Below are 17,460 nucleotides of genomic sequence, written 5' to 3' on the forward strand. Positions count from 1 at the left end.
TATGCCCCCTAGTTTTAGATTCCCTCATGAGGGGTAACATCCTCTCAGCATCTACCCTATCGAGTCACCTCAGAATCTTGTATGTTTCAATAAGATCTCCTCTCATTCTCCTAAACTCCAATGAGTATACACCCAACCTGTTCAATCTTTCCTCATAAGACAACCCTTCCATACCCGGAATCAACCGAGTGAACCTTCTCTGAACTGCCTCCAATGCAAGTATGTCCTTCCTTAAATAAGGGCACCAGAACTGTATGCAGTACTCCAGGTGTGGTCTCACCAGCACCCTGTACAGTTGTAGCATGACTTCCCTGCTTTTATATCCCATCCCCTTAGAAAAAAAGGCCAATATTCTGTTTGCCTTCCGGATTACCTGCTGCACCTGTATGTTGACTTTTTGTGTTTCATGTACGAGGACACCCAGATCCCTCTGTACCGCAGCATTTTGTAGTATTTCTCCATTCAAATAATATTTTGCTTTTTTATTTTTCCTCCCAAAGTGGATGACTTCACATTTTCCCACATTATATTCCATCTGCCAAATTTTTGCCCATTCGCTTAACCTGTCAATATCCCTTTGCAAACACTTTGGGGTCAATTTTCGGATGGCCGAGTAGGTGCGTTCGTGGCGGGGGGCTCCTAAAATTGGGGATTCCTGGAGAGGGTCCGGAGCCCACTTCCGGGTTCCCCAATGACGCGAATCAGTGCGCGTGCAGCTCCCGCATGCGGGACTCCCACCGGCAATCAAAGCCGGCGGGATCCTACTTAAGATCATTACAGACCTCATTAGTTGGAGATTTTAGGAAGATTCGGATTTTGGACAACCCAGAGCGTGTTTCCCATGCTGGGGGAAACACTCCCTGTTTAAACAGATGTGTTGCAGCCAGTGGCAGCTGCAAAGGTCCATTTAACAGGTGCGGGGTAAACCCTCATTCATTGCAGAAGGGCACTCTGTCACCTCAGACAAAGTTTTGCCTGCCACACCGTTGTCTCCGCACTCCAAATTATTAAATCAGACCCTAAACTCTGCTGTCCAAACACATTTACCTACTTTGTGGACCCCCTCACACTCACACCGTCAGGATGGGGGAGTGGGGGAGGTCCATTGCTGCATTCATCACTCCATTGGAGGACGAGCAACATCACCAGCCTCGCCAGGCACGCCGTCCACCTCCGCCACGTGGAGCTACACAACACAGTGCTGCGCAACAGGCACCTGCACAAAATAGTCGTGCAACTACACATACACCCACTGTAGGGTGACCCAATGGGTGGCATCAAGGGTTTTCATGGAGAACCTCATGAAAGGGCATTATTGCACAAGCCAGTCAAGAATGGCCAAGATGTGGCAGTAGTGGTGACAATATAATATGGAATGTGAGTTGATCAGAAATCAAATATAAGTAAAAACCATGACAAACCCTCAAACACCCTTGTGCATTCCCTTCATGCTCACAACACGTTTGCCTTACGCTTCCTACTGCACATATGTGATGCATGCCCTGTGGCTGCAGCACAGGTAGTGGCAGGTTGGGTGAGGCTGACCGTGAAAGAGATGCATGAGAGGGTGAGTATGAGATAGAGCCATGAGATTGTATGAGGATTGGGTTGAGTGGTAGTGGTGGGATGAGTACTGGCGAGCTGAGTAAGTGCAGGCAAGATGAGGATGAGCTTTGAGTGGGTGTGAGGAGTGACGTGATAGAGTAGTGTTGGCAGTGCAGAAGGAGATGTGGGGTGGGGGCGGTGATGTGGCAGACGGAGTGTTGGGGAATGAGTAAGTGTACTCACTTCGGCTGACCTACTTAGGTCATTGAAGCGCCTCCTGCACTGTATGCAGGTGCGTGATATGTTGGTGGTGCTGGTGACCTCCTCTGCCACCTCGAGCCAGGCCTTCTTGGTGGCAGAGGCAGGCCACTTCCTCCCGCCCGCTGGGGGGAAGATCTCTGTCCTCCCCCTCCTCCTCACCCCATCCAATAAGACCTGGAGTGAGGCATCATTAAACCTGGGAGCAGCCTTCCCCCCTGGGCTGCTCCATGCTGTAATTTTGGCTCCTTTCTGCAGCATCAGTCAGTGGAGGACTGCCCCTTTAAATAGGGCTCCTCCAGCTGACAGCTGATGATGCGGTTGCGCAGTCCGCCCGCTGCGCAGCTTTCCAGCGCGAAACCCGGAAGCAAAGGTAAGTGACTTCAATTTACTTATGATCGCGTGGGGAACCCGCTGATTTTACTGGGCGGGTTACCAACGCGCCCAGTCGACCCCCCGCTGCCAACCCGCCTCCCTACTAATATCGGGCCCTTTGTATCCTCATTGCAACTTGCTTTCCCACCTATCTTTGTATCATCAGCAAATTTGGCCACAAGACACTCTGTTCCTTCATCCAAGTCATTGATATATATTGTAAATAGTTGAGGCCACAGCACTGAGCCCTGCGGCACCCCCCTAGTTACAGATTGCCATTTTGAAAATGACCCTTTTATCTGTTAGTTAGCCAATCCTCTATCCACACCAGTATATTATCCCCAACACCATGAGCTCTTATCTTGTGCAGTAATCTTTTATGTGGCACCTTATCGAATGCCTTTTGGAAATCCAAATATACTGCATCCATTGGTTCCCCTTTATCCATCCTGCCCGTTACTTCCTCAAAGATCTCTAATAAATTTGTCAGACATCATTTCCCCTTCATAAAACCATGTTGACTCTCCTTGATTGTATTATGAGTCTCCAAATGTCCTGCTACTACTTCCTTAATAATGGATTCTAGCATTTTCCCAATGACAGATGTTAGGCTAACTGGTCTATAGTTACCTGCTTTCTGTCTCACTCCCTTCTTGAATAGGGATGTTACGTTTGCAGTTTTCCAATCTGCTGGGACCTTTCCAGAATCAAGTGAATGCTGGAAGATTACAACCAATGCATCCACTATCTCTGTAGCCACTTCTTTTAAGACCCTCGGATGCAAGCCATCAGGTCCAGGGGACTTGTCAGCCTTTAGACCCATTAGTTTACCTAGTACTTTTTCTCTCGTGATAGTGATTGTTTTTAGTTCCTCCCTCCCCTTTGCCCCTTGATTTTCTACTATTATTGGTCTATTATTAGTCTCTTCTACTGTGAAGACAGATACAAAATATCTGTTCAATTCCTCTGCCATTTCCTTGTTTTCCATTATTAATTCCCCAGTTTCATCCTCTCATCCCAGTCCCTGTTATTCACTGTGTCACACTCTCCCAGTCCCTGTTATTCACTGTGTCACACTCTCCCAGTCCCTGTTATTCACTGTGTTACACTCTCCCAGTCCCTGTTATTCACTGTGTCACACTCTCCCAGTCCTTGTTATTCACTGTGTCACACTCTCCCAGTCCCTGTTATTCACTGCGTCACACACTCTCTGTATATACACATGGAATCTTACCTCGGCATAAAATCCATCAGAAACTGTAACAAAAGAGAAACAATATGTTAAATGTTTTTACCTGGAATCATTCACACACACTCACTCACTCACACACACAAGTACACAAACATGCACTCACACACACATACAAACATAAGTACACAAACGTGCATTTGCACACATATGTACATAAACATGCACTCACACACTTCCAAACACAAGTGCACAAACATGCACTTGCACACACTTACACACATAAGTACACACTCATGCGATCACACTCAGACACACTCATGCACTCACACATAAATGCACACTCAGAAACATTCATGCACTCACGCTGCACACTCACATACTAATGCATCCACACGCATGTTCACATGCACACATGCACAAATTCACACACACACAAGAACACACACACACACACACAGATGCACACTCACAGTCCTCCCATCTAATCAATGGTTAAACTATTGTTACCATCATTGAAAGAAGTGAGACAAGAGCCAGATGGACCTGTGACACAGATTCACCATCATAGTGCCACACGGAGGTGGACAGTGTTGGGGTTGTGATTTAACTGGCCACACAGCACGTTCCCCATCTTGGTCAGGTTATCACTGATTAGAAGGCCCAGCACTGACAATCTCAATGGCTCCCTCGATAAATGAACTACCCCTCTCTGGTAGTGAGCGATGCACAATTGGAGGAGGACATTTTCGATCGCTGGTGTGTGAGGAGCTCGCTGGCCTTAAGCGGGGAGGGGGTGGGGAGTGACAATTGGTCTCAATGTTCTTGGGCCAGGGAGGGGAAATAATTCAAACACGGTTCTCACTTCTCACCCCTGGGCAGGAAATTGCCTGTATGGACGAGATCAGGTTCGGCCCTGATCTTGCCCCACCCTTCAATATCCTGCTGATTCTCACCGCCTGGACTCACACAGAGAGTGTGCAAGCAGACGGGACGGCAGGCGGGCAGGCAGTCTATGCCCACTGAATCGTAGCCCAGAATGAGTCAGGACCATCAAAAGAGGAAGGGAGAAAAGAGATCGTCACATCCGACCAGGAAAGCTGCAGCATGAGAGTCTCTGTGTGGGGGTGTGTGTGTGTGTGGGTGTGAGTGCGTATGTGTGTGTGTGTTTGTGTGAATGGGTATGTGTGCTTGTGGGTATGTGTGGTTGGGTATGTGTGTGTATCTGAGTTAGAGTGTGTGTCTGTGAGTGTGCTTTTTGTGTGTGTGTGTGTTTGCAAGCATGCGTGTGTGCTTGTGAGCTTGTGTATGAACACGAGTGCGTGTATGTCTGTGAGCATGTATGTGTATGTGTATCTGTGAGTGTGTGTGTTAGTGTGTGTGTGTGAGTGTGTATCTGCGAATGTGGGTGTGTGTTATTGCGTGTGAATGCATGTGTTTCTGAGCATGTATGTGCATGTGTATCTGCGAGTGTATGTTTGTGTGTGTGCATCTGCGAGTGTGTGTATCTGCAAGTGTATGTGTGAGTGTGTGTTAGTGTGTGTGTTATGTGTGTGAGTGTGTGTGTGTGGTGAGAGATTGTGTGTTAGTGTGTGTGTATTAGTGTGTGTATGTGAGTGTGTGTTTGTGAGTGTGTGTGTGTGTATGTATGAGTGTGTGTGTGAGAGTGTGTGTGTGTGTGTGAGTGTGTTTGTGAGAGTGTGTGTGTGAGTGTGTGTTTGTGAGAGTGTGTGTGTGTGAGAGTGTGTGTGTGAGAGTGTGTGTGTGAGAGTGTGTGTGTGTGTGTGAGAGTGTGTGTGTGAGTGTGTGTTTGTGAGAGTGTGTGTGTGTGTGTGAGAGTGTGTGTGTGAGAGTGTGTGTGAGTGTGTGAGTGTGAGTGTGTGTCTGTGGTCTCATTAGCTCTGAGCAGCCAGTTACTCAGCATCTTTCGGGATGTTTGCGGGCAGTTTGTATTCCCTCCTCCCAGTCCCCGTGGAGGAATGAGGTATGGGGGGACGGCGAGGGGAAAACGGACCTACCATAGGGAATAAGGGAAAAAGTGTAGGGAATAAGAAAGACTAATGGCAAATAATAAATAAAATTAATTACAGTTAGAATGAAACAAGGACAGAGGCAGACAGAACATACCCATGAAAATATAACACTTCAGGTAGAAAGTAGACATCGAGGGACACACAGTGACAGACAGAAATGAGAGACAGACACACAGGAGGGACACACAGAGACTGACAGAAATGAGAGACAGACACACAGGAGGGACATACAGAGACAGACAGGAGTGGGGGACAGAAACACAGGAGGGGCACACAGAGACAGGCAGGAGTGGGAGACAGACACACAGGAGGGACACACAGAGACAGACAGGAGTGGGAGACAGACAAACATAAATACACAGACAGGAGAGACAGGGACACAGAAAGAGACAGGAGGGAGACACAAGCAAACAGGCGGGGCGGGGGGGGGGGGGTCAAACAAGCAGGCCAACAGGCAGGAAGGTAAAGCAGGAAGGCGAGACGGGTGCAGCGGTCCCAGAGATGTCGTACTTTGGCAAAAGTGAGCTCGTCCCGTGCACTGGACGCCTCCTGGACTGAGTGCATCATGCTCTCGCAGTTCTCCAGTCTGTGTGTGGCCTGCGCCTGAAGCCCATGTATACTGTCCAGGTGCGCGTTCCCAAGATGCTGGATGTCGATTCTCAGCCGCTCCTTCTCGTTCTGCAGGAACTCGATCAGGCGGTCAATCTTGCCGTCCATCGCTGCTGTGGCTTCTGCGATCTCCCCCTGAACACATGGAAAGCTGTTCGTGATTGGTCAGACCTGGAGGGCTGAGCAGCGGCCTATCCCACACTGCACGGGAGGGACTGTGCATCCTCACAAGTGTTTATCATCGTATGGTACTGCACAGAAGGAGGCCATTCGGCCCATCGTGCCTGTGCCGGCTCTTTGAAAGAGCTATCCAATTTGTCCCGCTCCCTCCTGCATGCACGAAAACTGACAAAGTGCACCTTCAATTTAAATTAATTTATTACAAAAAAGGTTTGACCTATCTAGCTCACCCAGAAAAACTCTACAGTCCCCCATCCAGATTTCCACTACCCTTTGTGAAAAAGCAGTGCTTCCTGACATCACCCCCTGACCAGCCTGGCTCTAAAAGGGTTAAATTACGAGGACAGGTTGCACAGACTGGGCTTGTATTCCCTCGAGTGTAGAAGATTAAGGGGTGATCTAATCGAGGGGTTTAAGATGATTAAAGGATTCGATAGGGTAGATAGAGAGAAACTATTTCCTCTGGTGGGGGGAGTCCAGGACAAGGGGGCAGAACCTTAAAATTAGAGCCAGGCCGTTCAGGGGTGATGTCGGGAAGCACTTCTTCACACAAAAGGGGGTGGAAATCTGGAACTCTCTCCCCCAAAAAGCTGTTGAGGCTGGGGGTCAATTGGAAATTTCAAAACTGAGATGAATAGATTTTTGTTGGGTGAGGGGATTAAGGGTTACGGAACCAAGGCGGGTAGATGGAGTTAAGATACAGATCAGCCATGATCTAATTGAATGGCGGAACAGGCTCGAGGGGCTGAATGGCCTCCTCCTGTTGCTGTGTTCCATCGCACCATCCAAATGTCTCAGAAATGAGACCAGGATTTTTATTAACCTCCTACCCAGAGTCCATCCCATGTATTCCTCACCTTCTGCTTGCCACCAGCCCTAATTTCCTCTCCCGCCAGTTTTAAATCCTGTCCTTCTAGCACAGTTTAGTTTGAAGCGGTGTTCTGGATTTACCATACTGCTAATTAGGGCTAATTCTGTAAAGCAGTGCTCCTGGGAGGGAGCCACACTCATGGGGAGCACAGGCCGGCGAATCTGGGCAGGGACGTTATGTTAAACTCGTATCGAACCGTGGTTAGACCACACTTGGAGCACTGTGCACAGTTCTGGTCTCCAGATTGTAAAAAGGATATGGAGGCACTGGAGAAGGTGCAAAAAAGATTTACTAAGGTGCTAACAGGACTGAGAGGTTATACCTATCAGGAAACATTAAACAGGCTGGGGCTCTTTTCTCTACAAAAAGAGAAGGATGAAGGGGTGACCTGATAGAGGTCTCCAAGATTATGAAAGAGTTCGATAGGGTAGACGGAGAGAAGATGTTTCCACTTGTGGGGGAGACCAGAACGAGGGGCCATAAATATAAGATAGTCACTAATAAATCCAATAGGGAATTCAGGAGAAACTTCTTTACCCAGAGAGTGGTGAGAATGTGGAACTCGCTCCCACAAGGAGTGGTTGAGGTGAATAGTGTAGATGGATTTAAGGGGAAGCTGGATAAACACATGAGGGAGAAAGGAATAGAAGGATATGGTGATAGGGTGAGATGAAGTAGGGAGGGAGGAGGCTCGTGTGGAGCATAAACACCGGCATGGACCAGTTGGGCCGAATGGCCTGTTTCTGTGCTGTACATTCGATGTAATTCTATGTAACTAGTCCAGGTGGTCACTCTGGCCCTGATGATTTTGTGCAGGAGCTACATTTTGTAAGAGGGGATCTCCGCCCCAGACAGGAACAGGTCCAGCTCTCGCTCGAAGGAATTCAGTGAATGGGCGTCCACCGAAAAAGCCGGCAGCCTGTTCCAGAGGCCCGCTATTCCCCGGGAAAAGAAACACCTCCTGACATCGAACCCAGATCTGGGGCCCCGTACACAACTTAAAATTGTGACCCCTGTCCCTCCTTAATTGGAACAAACCGTCCACCCGAACGCAACCTATTTCCTTTCGTCATCTCATAAACCTCGTTCGGATCCCTCCTAAGTCTGAGTCCAACTAACGGGGCAGATCGAACCAGGGACTTACGGATGTGCAAAGATTGGGAGCACACGGGGCCTGTCTCTCTCTGTCCTCTGGGTCAGCAGGGGTGCCTTACGAAATGAACGCTTGAATGTCGGAGATAAAATAAAGGAGACTGGTCTCACCTTTGCTTTCTCCTCCAGGTCCGTGTATGTCAGGATCTGTACAGTCATCAGTGCTCTCCGTTCTTCCAAGCTCTCGATGAGGTTTGGCGCCATCTTCTGCTCAAGTAGAGAAGAAATGGAAAGCCTTCCACTTTATGCAACAACTTGCATTTATATAGCGCCTTTAACGTAGTAAAACATCCCAAGGCGCTTCACAGGAACGTAATCAGACAAACATTTGACTGCGACCCACATAAGGAGATATTAGGAACAGGTGACCAAAAGCTTGGTCAAAGAGGTAGGTTTTGAGGAACGTCTTAAAGGAGGAGAGAGAGAGGCGGAGAGGTTTAGGGAGGGAATTCCAGAGCTTAGGGCCCAGGCAGCTGAAGGCACGGCCGCCAATGGTGGAGCGATGGGAATCGGGGGATGAGAAAGAGGCCAGAATTGGAGGAGCGCAGAGATCTCGGAGGGTCGTAGGGCTGGAGGAGGTTCGAGAGAATGGGAAGGGGGGGGGGGGCGGCGAGGAGGCCATGGAGGGGATTTGAAAACAAGGATGAGAATTTTTAAATCGGGGCGCTGCCGGACCGGGAGCCGATGTAGGTCAGCGAGCACAGCGGGTGATGGGAGAACGGGACATGGTGCGAGTTAGCATACGGGGCAGCAGAGTTTGGATACAGCTGCCCATCGGTGGTCGGGGTAGCGGGGGGTAAATACGTGGCCGGCGGAGGGGGAAACGGCCCACCTTCTTTTAACGTGGGGTCTCGAGGAGCTCCTCCCGGTCCCCATTCGGTTAATATGCGGAGGGTGAGAGGCCTTTCCTGCCGGTTAGCGCCACGGAGCAGGTCCAGCATGCAGCGTGTGAAGCAATGGGTGGGAGCTCAAAAATCGAGAACGGGTCCCCGCAAAACGCACAGGACCCTGACTCAAACAAAGGCCACGTACAGTGACACCACCCGATGTAATGATCAAGATTCATAGTTACTCCGGCAGGAAGTGGGAGGATAATAATCTGCCAACACTCTGTCTGGAACAAGTAATCTGATCGAGTCAACACTACCAGGTGGGACTGTGCGAGGGATCCACTCTGGGCTCTGCCATTACAATGCCGTGGGATTGTAAACGTATCTCTGGCACTTACCAACACCTTCAGGAGAGATGATAAGAAACCCCCTGTGTGCAGATAATCTGCACAGCTGCGTTTAGTTACACTGCCGGCAAAATTAATGAAGAAGTGTGATGTGTAATTTGATGCAGTCAGGCTGTAGACGGACAGCACTGCATTGAAGTTCTCTGCATGGCTGAGTGCAGAACTCAACAATGTATAGCGCAGCACTGACGCAGTACTGACACCGCAATAACAGAGCACTGACGCAGCACTGGCAGTGCACTGACACAGCACTGACGCAGCACTAGCAGAGCACTGATGCAGCACTGACACAGCACTAGCAGTGCACTGACACAGCACTGACGCAGCACTAGCAGAGCACTGATGCAGCACTGACACAGCACTAGCAGAGCACTGACACAGCACTAGCAGAGCACTGACGCAGCACTAGCAGAGCACTGATGCAGCACTGACACAACACTAGCAGAGCACTGACACAGCACTGACGCAGCACTAGCAAAGCACTGATGCAGCACTGACGCAGCACTAGCAGAGCACTGACACAACACTAGCAGAGCACTGACACAGCACTGACGCAGCACTAGCAGAGCACTGACGTCACACTAGCAGAGCACTTATGCAGCACTGATGCAGCACTAGCAGAGCACTGATGCAGCACTAGCAGAGCACTGATGCAGCACTGACGCAGCATTAGCAGAGCACTGACGCAGCACTAGCAGAGCACTGATGCAGCACTGACGCAGCACTAGCAGAGCACTGACGCAGCACTAGCAGAGCACTGACGCAGCACTAGCAGAGCACTGACGCAGCACTAGCAGAGCACTGACGCAGCACTAGCAGAGCACTGACGCAGCACTAGCAGAGCACTGACGTCACACTGCGCAGCACTAGCAGAGCACTGACGTCACACTGCGCAGCACTAGCAGAGCACTGACACAGCACTAACAGAACACTAGCAGAGCACTGATGCAGCACTGACACAACACTAGCAGAGCACTGACACAACACTAGCAGAGCACTGACACAGCACTAACAGAACACTAGCAGAGCACTGACACCGTATTAGCAGAGCACTGATGCAGCACTAACAGAACACTAGCAGAGCAGTGATGCAGCACTGACGCAGCACTAATAGAGCACTGACACCGCACTGACGCAGCACTGATGCCACTCTAGCAGAGCACTGCGCAGCACTGACGCAGTATTAACACTCAGGCCGGGCTTGAGAGATTGAGCGACGCCATGCGCCTCACTGGCTCTGGCGGCGGTATCAATATTCACTCCAGTAAAGAAATTACTTCCACCGTTGTATGTTCCCTGACGTGCGCTGCTGATGCCAGCAGCAACCACCTGACCCAACGCCCAGCTCCCTTTAACTTCCAGTTTTTGCTGACCTTGCCCAGCGGCTTCACGGTGTGCCCTGCATGCCGGTCGCTCCGCACACACAGCGGGCACAGGAGCGCCCAGTCCTGGAAGCACAGATGAGTCACTTCTTGCCCGCGGTGAAGCCTGCAGCCCCTCGCTCCCGCGGTGAGCCCATCGCCGTCCTCTTCCATCCCGGGGAACCCGTCGCTTTCAATGGCATTGCGCGACTCCTCCGCCTCTGCTGGTGAGAGACAAGAAAGGACTTTCTACAAACCCCGCAGCGAAAACACCACACGCGGTTAACGCGGCGGGAGACGTACGCGCATTTCCGTCCGGAGGTGCGTCGCCCGCCATATTGGGTAAGGACCTCTACCCGCGCCTGAGGCATATGGAAATTAGGAGCCTAAGGCCACTTTGACGTCTCCCCCTCTCCAAGATTGGTTCGCCCGGAGGGGAACCAGGCCTAGGGATCGCCGATCGGGCCCAACCAAGAAGGTAAGTAACTTACTTCAATGTGAAGCCGGGAGCAGCAGAAACCAATCGACACCCCTCCCTGCCCCCACTCCTCTCCATCCCCCCACTCCGCTGCCCCCTCCCCTTCACCCTCCCACCTCCCCCTTCACCCTCCTCTCCCTCTCCTCTCCTTCACCCTCCTCTCCCCCCTTCGCCTCCTCTCCCCCCACTTCGCCTCCTCTCCCCCCACTTCGCCTCCCATCCCCTTCGCCTCCTCCCCCCACTTCGCCTCCTCCCCCCCTTCGCCTCCTCTCCCCCCACTTCGCCTCCCCTCCCCTTCGCCTCCCATCCCCTTCGCCTCCTCCCCCCCCTTCGCCTCCTCTCCCCCCCCTTCGCCTCCTCTCCCCCCCCTTCGCCTCCTCTCCCCCCCCTTCGCCTCCTCCCCCCCCTTCGCCTCCTCCCCCCCCTTCGCCTCCTCTCCCCCCACTTCGCCTCCTCTCCCCCCACTTCGCCTCCTCTCCCCCCACTTCGCCTCCTCTCCCCCCACTTCGCCTCCTCTCCCCCCCCTTCGCCTCCTCTCCCCCCACTTCGCCTCCTCTCCCCCCACTTCGCCTCCTCTCCCCCCACTTCGCCTCCTCTCCCCCCACTTCACCTCCTCTCCCCCCCCTTCGCCTCCTCTCCCCCCCCTTCGCCTCCTCTCCCCCCACTTCGCCTCCTCTCCCCCCCCTTCGCCTCCTCTCCCCCCCCTTCGCCTCCTCTCCCCCCACTTCGCCTCCTCTCCCCCCACTTCGCCTCCTCTCCCCTGCAGGGGAGGCGAAGGGGCTGCAGGGGTCCGGGGTACATCACCGTGGGAGTTGTAAGTCGCTCTCAGCTAAAATCGGGGATCGGGCGGGAAAGTGGAGTTGAGGTCGAAGATCAGCCACGATCTGATTGAATGGCGGAGCAGGCTCGAGGGGCCGAATGGCCCACTCCTGCTCCTATTTCTTATGTTCTTATGTAAAACAGAGCACTGGGATTCTGCAAATCCCCGGCCATACAATTCATACAGATCATTAACAAAAAAGAAAGAATTCGCATTTCTATCGCACTTTTCACAACCTCAGGACGTCCCAATGCGCTTTACAGCCAATAAAGTACTTTTTGAAGTGTGGCCACTGTTGCAATGTAGGAAACGCAGCAGACAATTTGCGCACAGCAAGATCCCACAAACAGCAACGTGATAAATGACCAGGTCATCTGGTTGTTTAGTGATGTTGGTTGGGGGATAAATATCGGGCCCAGGACACCGGGGAGAACTCCCCCCTGCTCTTCTTCGGAATAGCGGCCGTGGGGTCTTTCACATCCCACCTGAGAGAGGGGCAGACGGGAGGCCTCGGTTTAACGTCTCATCCGAAAGACGGCACCTCCGACAGCGCAGCGCTCCCTCAGTGCCGGCACCGGGACTGTCGGCCTGGGATTATGAGGCTCGAGTCTTTGGAGCGGGGGCTCGAACCCACGACCTCCTGACTCAGGCGGGAGAGAGTGCGACCCACACTGAGTCACAGCTGACGAAGGAATCCCTTTGGGGGAGGAGGCGAGCAGTAGGGAGGCAATAAAATAAGGACGATTACTCCCTACCTGCCTGAATGCGCCGCTCTCTTTCCTTGGTCTTCCTGTAGGCCTCCGCTAGCCTGGCCAAGACCAGGTGTTTTGTCAGGGCCGGCTTGCTCTGGTACGATTCTCTGCACACCGGACATCGGTACTCCGATCGTGCCCCGGCAGAGGCGAAAACCTGCTCGATGCAAGCGCTGCAGAAGCTGTGCTCGCAAGGCAGACGCACGGGCTCCTGAAACAGTCCCCTGCACACGGAGCACTGCAGCTCGACGCCGAGGGAGCTCCCCCCGAACTCGTCCTCCTCGTCGCTGTCACCCAGGTAAGAGGCCATCACTCCCGAGAGGGTTGGCGCCGGGGGCGGGACACGAGGAGAAACTTCCCAAACTCCTATTAATGACCGGCTTGGTTTTGCTGTCCCCCCTTGTTTCTTCAATGGAATTATGTATCGAGTAATTATTCGGAAGAGATCTGAAAGAAAAGAAAGACTTGCATTTATATAGTGACTTTCACCACCTCAGGACGTCCCAAAGCACTTTACAACCGATTAAGTACTTTTTTGAAGTGTAGTTGCTGTTGTAATGCAAGGAAACGCGGCAGCCAATAGGCGCACAGCAAGATCCCACAAACAGCAACGTGATAAATGGCCAGATTATCTGTTTTTTTAGTGATGTTGGTTGAGGGATAAATATTGACCCCAGGAGAGAACGCCCCCTGCTCTTCTTCAAAATAATGGCCATTGGATCTTTTACCTGAGAGGGGCCGCGGTTTAACGTCTCATCCAAAAGGCGGCATCTCTGACAGTGCAGCACTCCCTCAGTACTGGCACAGGGAGTATCGGGATGGATTACAGGCTCAAGTCTCTGGAGCGGGGACTCGAACCCACGACCTTCTGACTCACGAGGAGAGGGGGGGAAGAAAAAAAAAGCTCCAAACTCACTGTAACGCCTGTCACCCATCTGCCCTCACTGATACGCCTGTCACCCATCAGACCCTCACTGAAATGCCTGTCACCCTTCAGACCCTCACTGAAACGCCTGTCACCCATCTGCGCCACTGTAACGCCTGTCACCCATCTGCCCTCACTGATACGCCTGTCACCCATCAGACCCTCACCGAAATGCCTGTCACCTATCAGACGCTCACTGAAATGCCTGTCACCCATCTGCCCTCACTGAAATGCCGGTCACCCATCAGTTCCTCACTGAAATGCCTGTCACCCATCTGCCCTCACTGTAACGCCTGTCACCCATCAGTTCCTCACTGAAATGCCTGTCTCCCATCAGCCCCTCACTGAAATGCCTGTCACCCATCAGTTCCTCACCGAAACGCCTGTCACCCATCAGACCCTCACTGAAATACCTGTCCCCCATCTGCCCCTCACTGTAACGCCTGTCACCCATCTGCCCCTCACTGTAACGCCTGTCACCCATCTGCCCCTCACTGTAACGCCTGTCACCCATCTGCCCCTCACTGTAACGCCTGTCACCCATCTGCCCCTCACTGATACGTCTGTCATCCATCACACTGAAGGGATTCGCAAAATTTCACATGTTCCCCCCACCCCCTAAGATTTATTGGAGTTATTAAAAAAATAACCCTGGTGTGACTGTGTTCTAAATAAGCCAGGGCCTCTCAAAATGGCTGCAGTCAGACACATGGCCAAAGGCCTGCAGCATTTGAAACTGGACACCTTTCCACAAGGGCAGACAGGGATTTTTTTGAACAATGCAGAGAGACAAGCAGTTGCATTCACGCCCTGAGGCAAGCCATCAGAAGTAATCCCACCTAAGGTGAACCATCAAGGAACATTCAGGAACACTGGAAAGCAGTTATGGAACTCATCAGTACAGATACCGGCCATTAATGTAAATGGGCCAGAGATTGGGGTCCTTTATCTTACGTTTTCGTGCTCAAATCGAACAATGGAGCAAGCTGATGAGGCACGGAAAAAACCTGATACCGGGAGGGTATAACTGGGGCTTCCCAGAATCTCTCTCTCTCTTCTCTTCGCCTCTTGGCCCGGTGTCCTGTCTGCCTGCTAGCAACTAAGAAGGAAGGCCATCGAGTGAACCTCGCAACCACATGTCGACGGCAGCAGCAGGATACAGGGGCCAGGCCTTTTCATCTGTTTCACCGGTGAGCATTAATTTTCTGGCCGCCACAAGACAACCTAGCTAGGTGTAAGGGTGGGGGGTTAAAGGGGTATTGCTAAAATTGTGATTTTAGAATTTTCCCTCGATGTGTCCGTTTCTTCCACCCCGTTAAGTGTAAGACTGTATTGCATCCATAGCGATTTCTTTTATCTTCTGTATAATACTGTTTACCTTGTAGTTTTAGTTTTCTTATTAATAAACATTGGTTTTACCTTGTACCAATCCACTGGTCTGTTCGTCTGTCCTTGTTACCGCCCGATAAGTCCTCAGCTCAGAATCAGGAAGGGGAAAGCGATTCGCAACCGCACAGCGGGCAGGGCAGCTCAGGAAAAACATAACTGGCTGACCTACAATAAGCCCGAGAAACAGTAAAAACCCCTTACAACACCCTCACTGAAACTCCTGTCACCCATCAGACCCTCACTGTAACGCCTGTCACCCATCTGCCCCTCACTGTAACGCCTGTCACACATCTGCCCCTCACTGTAACGCCTGTCACCCATCTGCCCCTCACTGAAACGCCTGTCACACATCTGCCCCTCACTGTAACGCCTGTCACCCATCAGCCTCTCACTGAAATGCCTGTCACCCATCAGACCCTCACTGAAACTCCTGTCACCCATCAGACCCTCACTGAAATGCCTGTCGCCCATCAGTTCCTCACCGAAACGCCTGTCACTTATCAGACCCTCACTGAAATGCCCGTCGCCCATAAGACCCTCACTGAAATGCCTGTCTCCCATCAGTCCCTCACTGAAATGCCTGTCACCCATCAGCCCCCCCACCGTAACACCTGTCACACATCTGACCCTCACTGAAATGCCTGTCACCCATCAGACCCTCACTGAGACACCCATCACCTTGGACACCTGCCTCTAGCAAATCCCCACAAAATATTCCACGTCAAGGACAATAACAAGGCAACAAGCCGGCAGAGCGCACAGACGCAAGGAAAGTTTCTTGGTGTGCAGGATGACGGATTGTCGTGGATGTGAGTCAGAAAACGTAAAGTTGTATTGGGGCAGGAACTGAGAGAGCAGGGACCCTTGTCCCTAGACAGGCCCTGGCTGGCGCAGTGGGCTGACAGCTTAGTCCCATAGTCCTGTCTGTGACACTTTAAAGCAGCAGCCTTGCTTAAACCTACAACCACTGGCGTTCGGTTAATCGCTGTAACTAATCCCTCATTGACTGAACACCCACCTCAGGGATGTGAACGGCCATCAAGTGAAAGCCTTTTAAAGGGATAAATAACACATTGTAAATCGAAAACTGGAACAAAAAACAAGTCTATTTATCAAGGCCTTACCTGGTGAAATATCTGACTTGATCGCGATTCTTTCCTCCGACTGTTTCACTTTCAATTTGTAGTTTTCAATGCCAGAAATTTTAGGGACTTTTTAAGCAATGCAAGGCTGCGTCATAGAGGAAGTGAAAGAATAGCGATTAAATATAGCACGCAGCTGTTTGTTGAATAGTGGCAAGTAACATTCGCACCGCGCGACCATCTCCAACAAGAGAAAGTCTAACCACCTCCCCTTGACATTCAACGGCATTACCGTCACCGAATCCCCCACCAGTAACTACCTTCCTTGTCGACCTTGTGCGTCGATCAGCTCCCCACCCTCCGCCCTATTAGCGCATTTTTAATTTAAGTTTGTGAACAATCAAAAAATAAAATTACAAATAGACTCACCCGACTGTTGTGTTTCTCCAGACTGCTTCACTGCTGCTCATGGACTCGTCTTCGCTCTGTCCTCTGATCTTCATCAGCAATTCCACAGCCAGGCTGTGTCTTTAACTGATAGCTCTGGGCCTCCACTGAGCTGCAGCAAACTGAGGGCAGCCTGTGCAAGTGAGTCCCCTCCCACCCCACCCCTGTATCAGTTGCAACGTGCCAAGTCCAAGCATGCACCCCTCTCCCCAACCATTACAACAGACTCCACTCCTTGGGGCAAAGAGAGCTTTATCTGTGCATCTAACTGGTGCTTGATGGGGCAAAAAAAGTGGGTGCTTTACTCTGTATCTAACCCCCTGTACCTGTCCTGGGAGTGTTTGATGGGTCAGTGTAGAGGGAGCTTTACTCTGTATCTAACCCGTGCTGTACCTGCCCTGGGAGTGTTTGATGGGACAGTGTAGAGGGAGCTTTACTCTGTATCTAACCCGTGCTGTACCTGCCCTGGGAGTGTTTGATGGGACAGTGTAGAGGGAGCTTTACTCTGTATCTAACCCGTGCTGTACCTGCCCTGGGAGTGTTTGATGGGACAGTGTAGAGGGAGCTTTACTCTGTATCTAACCCGTGCTGTACCTGCCCTGGGAGTGTTTGATGCGACAGTGACTTCAAAGGTCTTCCATTGTGTTCAGAGAGATTTGGGTGTCCTCGTACAAGAAACACAGAAAGTTAACATGCAGGTACAGCAAGCAATTAGGAAAGCAAATGGCAGGTTGGCCTTTAGTGCAAGAGGGTTGGA

General features: G+C 51.5%; 1 protein-coding gene across 2 annotated transcripts in view; it reads right to left on the reverse strand.

The window, feature by feature from the left end:
* The window catches only part of LOC137306204 (tripartite motif-containing 13-like), a 24,605-nt gene extending 7,799 nt beyond the window's left edge, over window positions 1-16,806 (reverse strand). Inside the window, exons 1-7 of one of the 2 annotated variants that reach the window (XM_067975302.1) lie at window positions 16,686-16,806; window positions 16,299-16,404; window positions 12,864-13,307; window positions 10,823-11,031; window positions 8,324-8,419; window positions 5,911-6,144; window positions 3,413-3,435 (exon numbers count right to left, since the gene is read on the reverse strand). In XM_067975302.1, coding sequence (XP_067831403.1) covers window positions 3,413-3,435; window positions 5,911-6,144; window positions 8,324-8,419; window positions 10,823-11,031; window positions 12,864-13,170 — 869 coding nt within the window. In that variant the 5' untranslated portion in view covers window positions 13,171-13,307; window positions 16,299-16,404; window positions 16,686-16,806. Of the gene's footprint in view, window positions 1-3,412; window positions 3,436-5,910; window positions 6,145-8,323; window positions 8,420-10,822; window positions 11,035-12,863; window positions 13,308-16,298; window positions 16,405-16,685 lie in introns of both variants that reach the window. The other variant, XM_067975301.1, reaches the window with a different exon arrangement.
* Between the last annotated feature and the right edge of the window lie 654 nt (window positions 16,807-17,460).

This window comes from Heptranchias perlo, chromosome 42, assembly GCF_035084215.1.
Source record: "Heptranchias perlo isolate sHepPer1 chromosome 42, sHepPer1.hap1, whole genome shotgun sequence".
NCBI lineage: Eukaryota > Metazoa > Chordata > Chondrichthyes > Hexanchiformes > Hexanchidae > Heptranchias > Heptranchias perlo.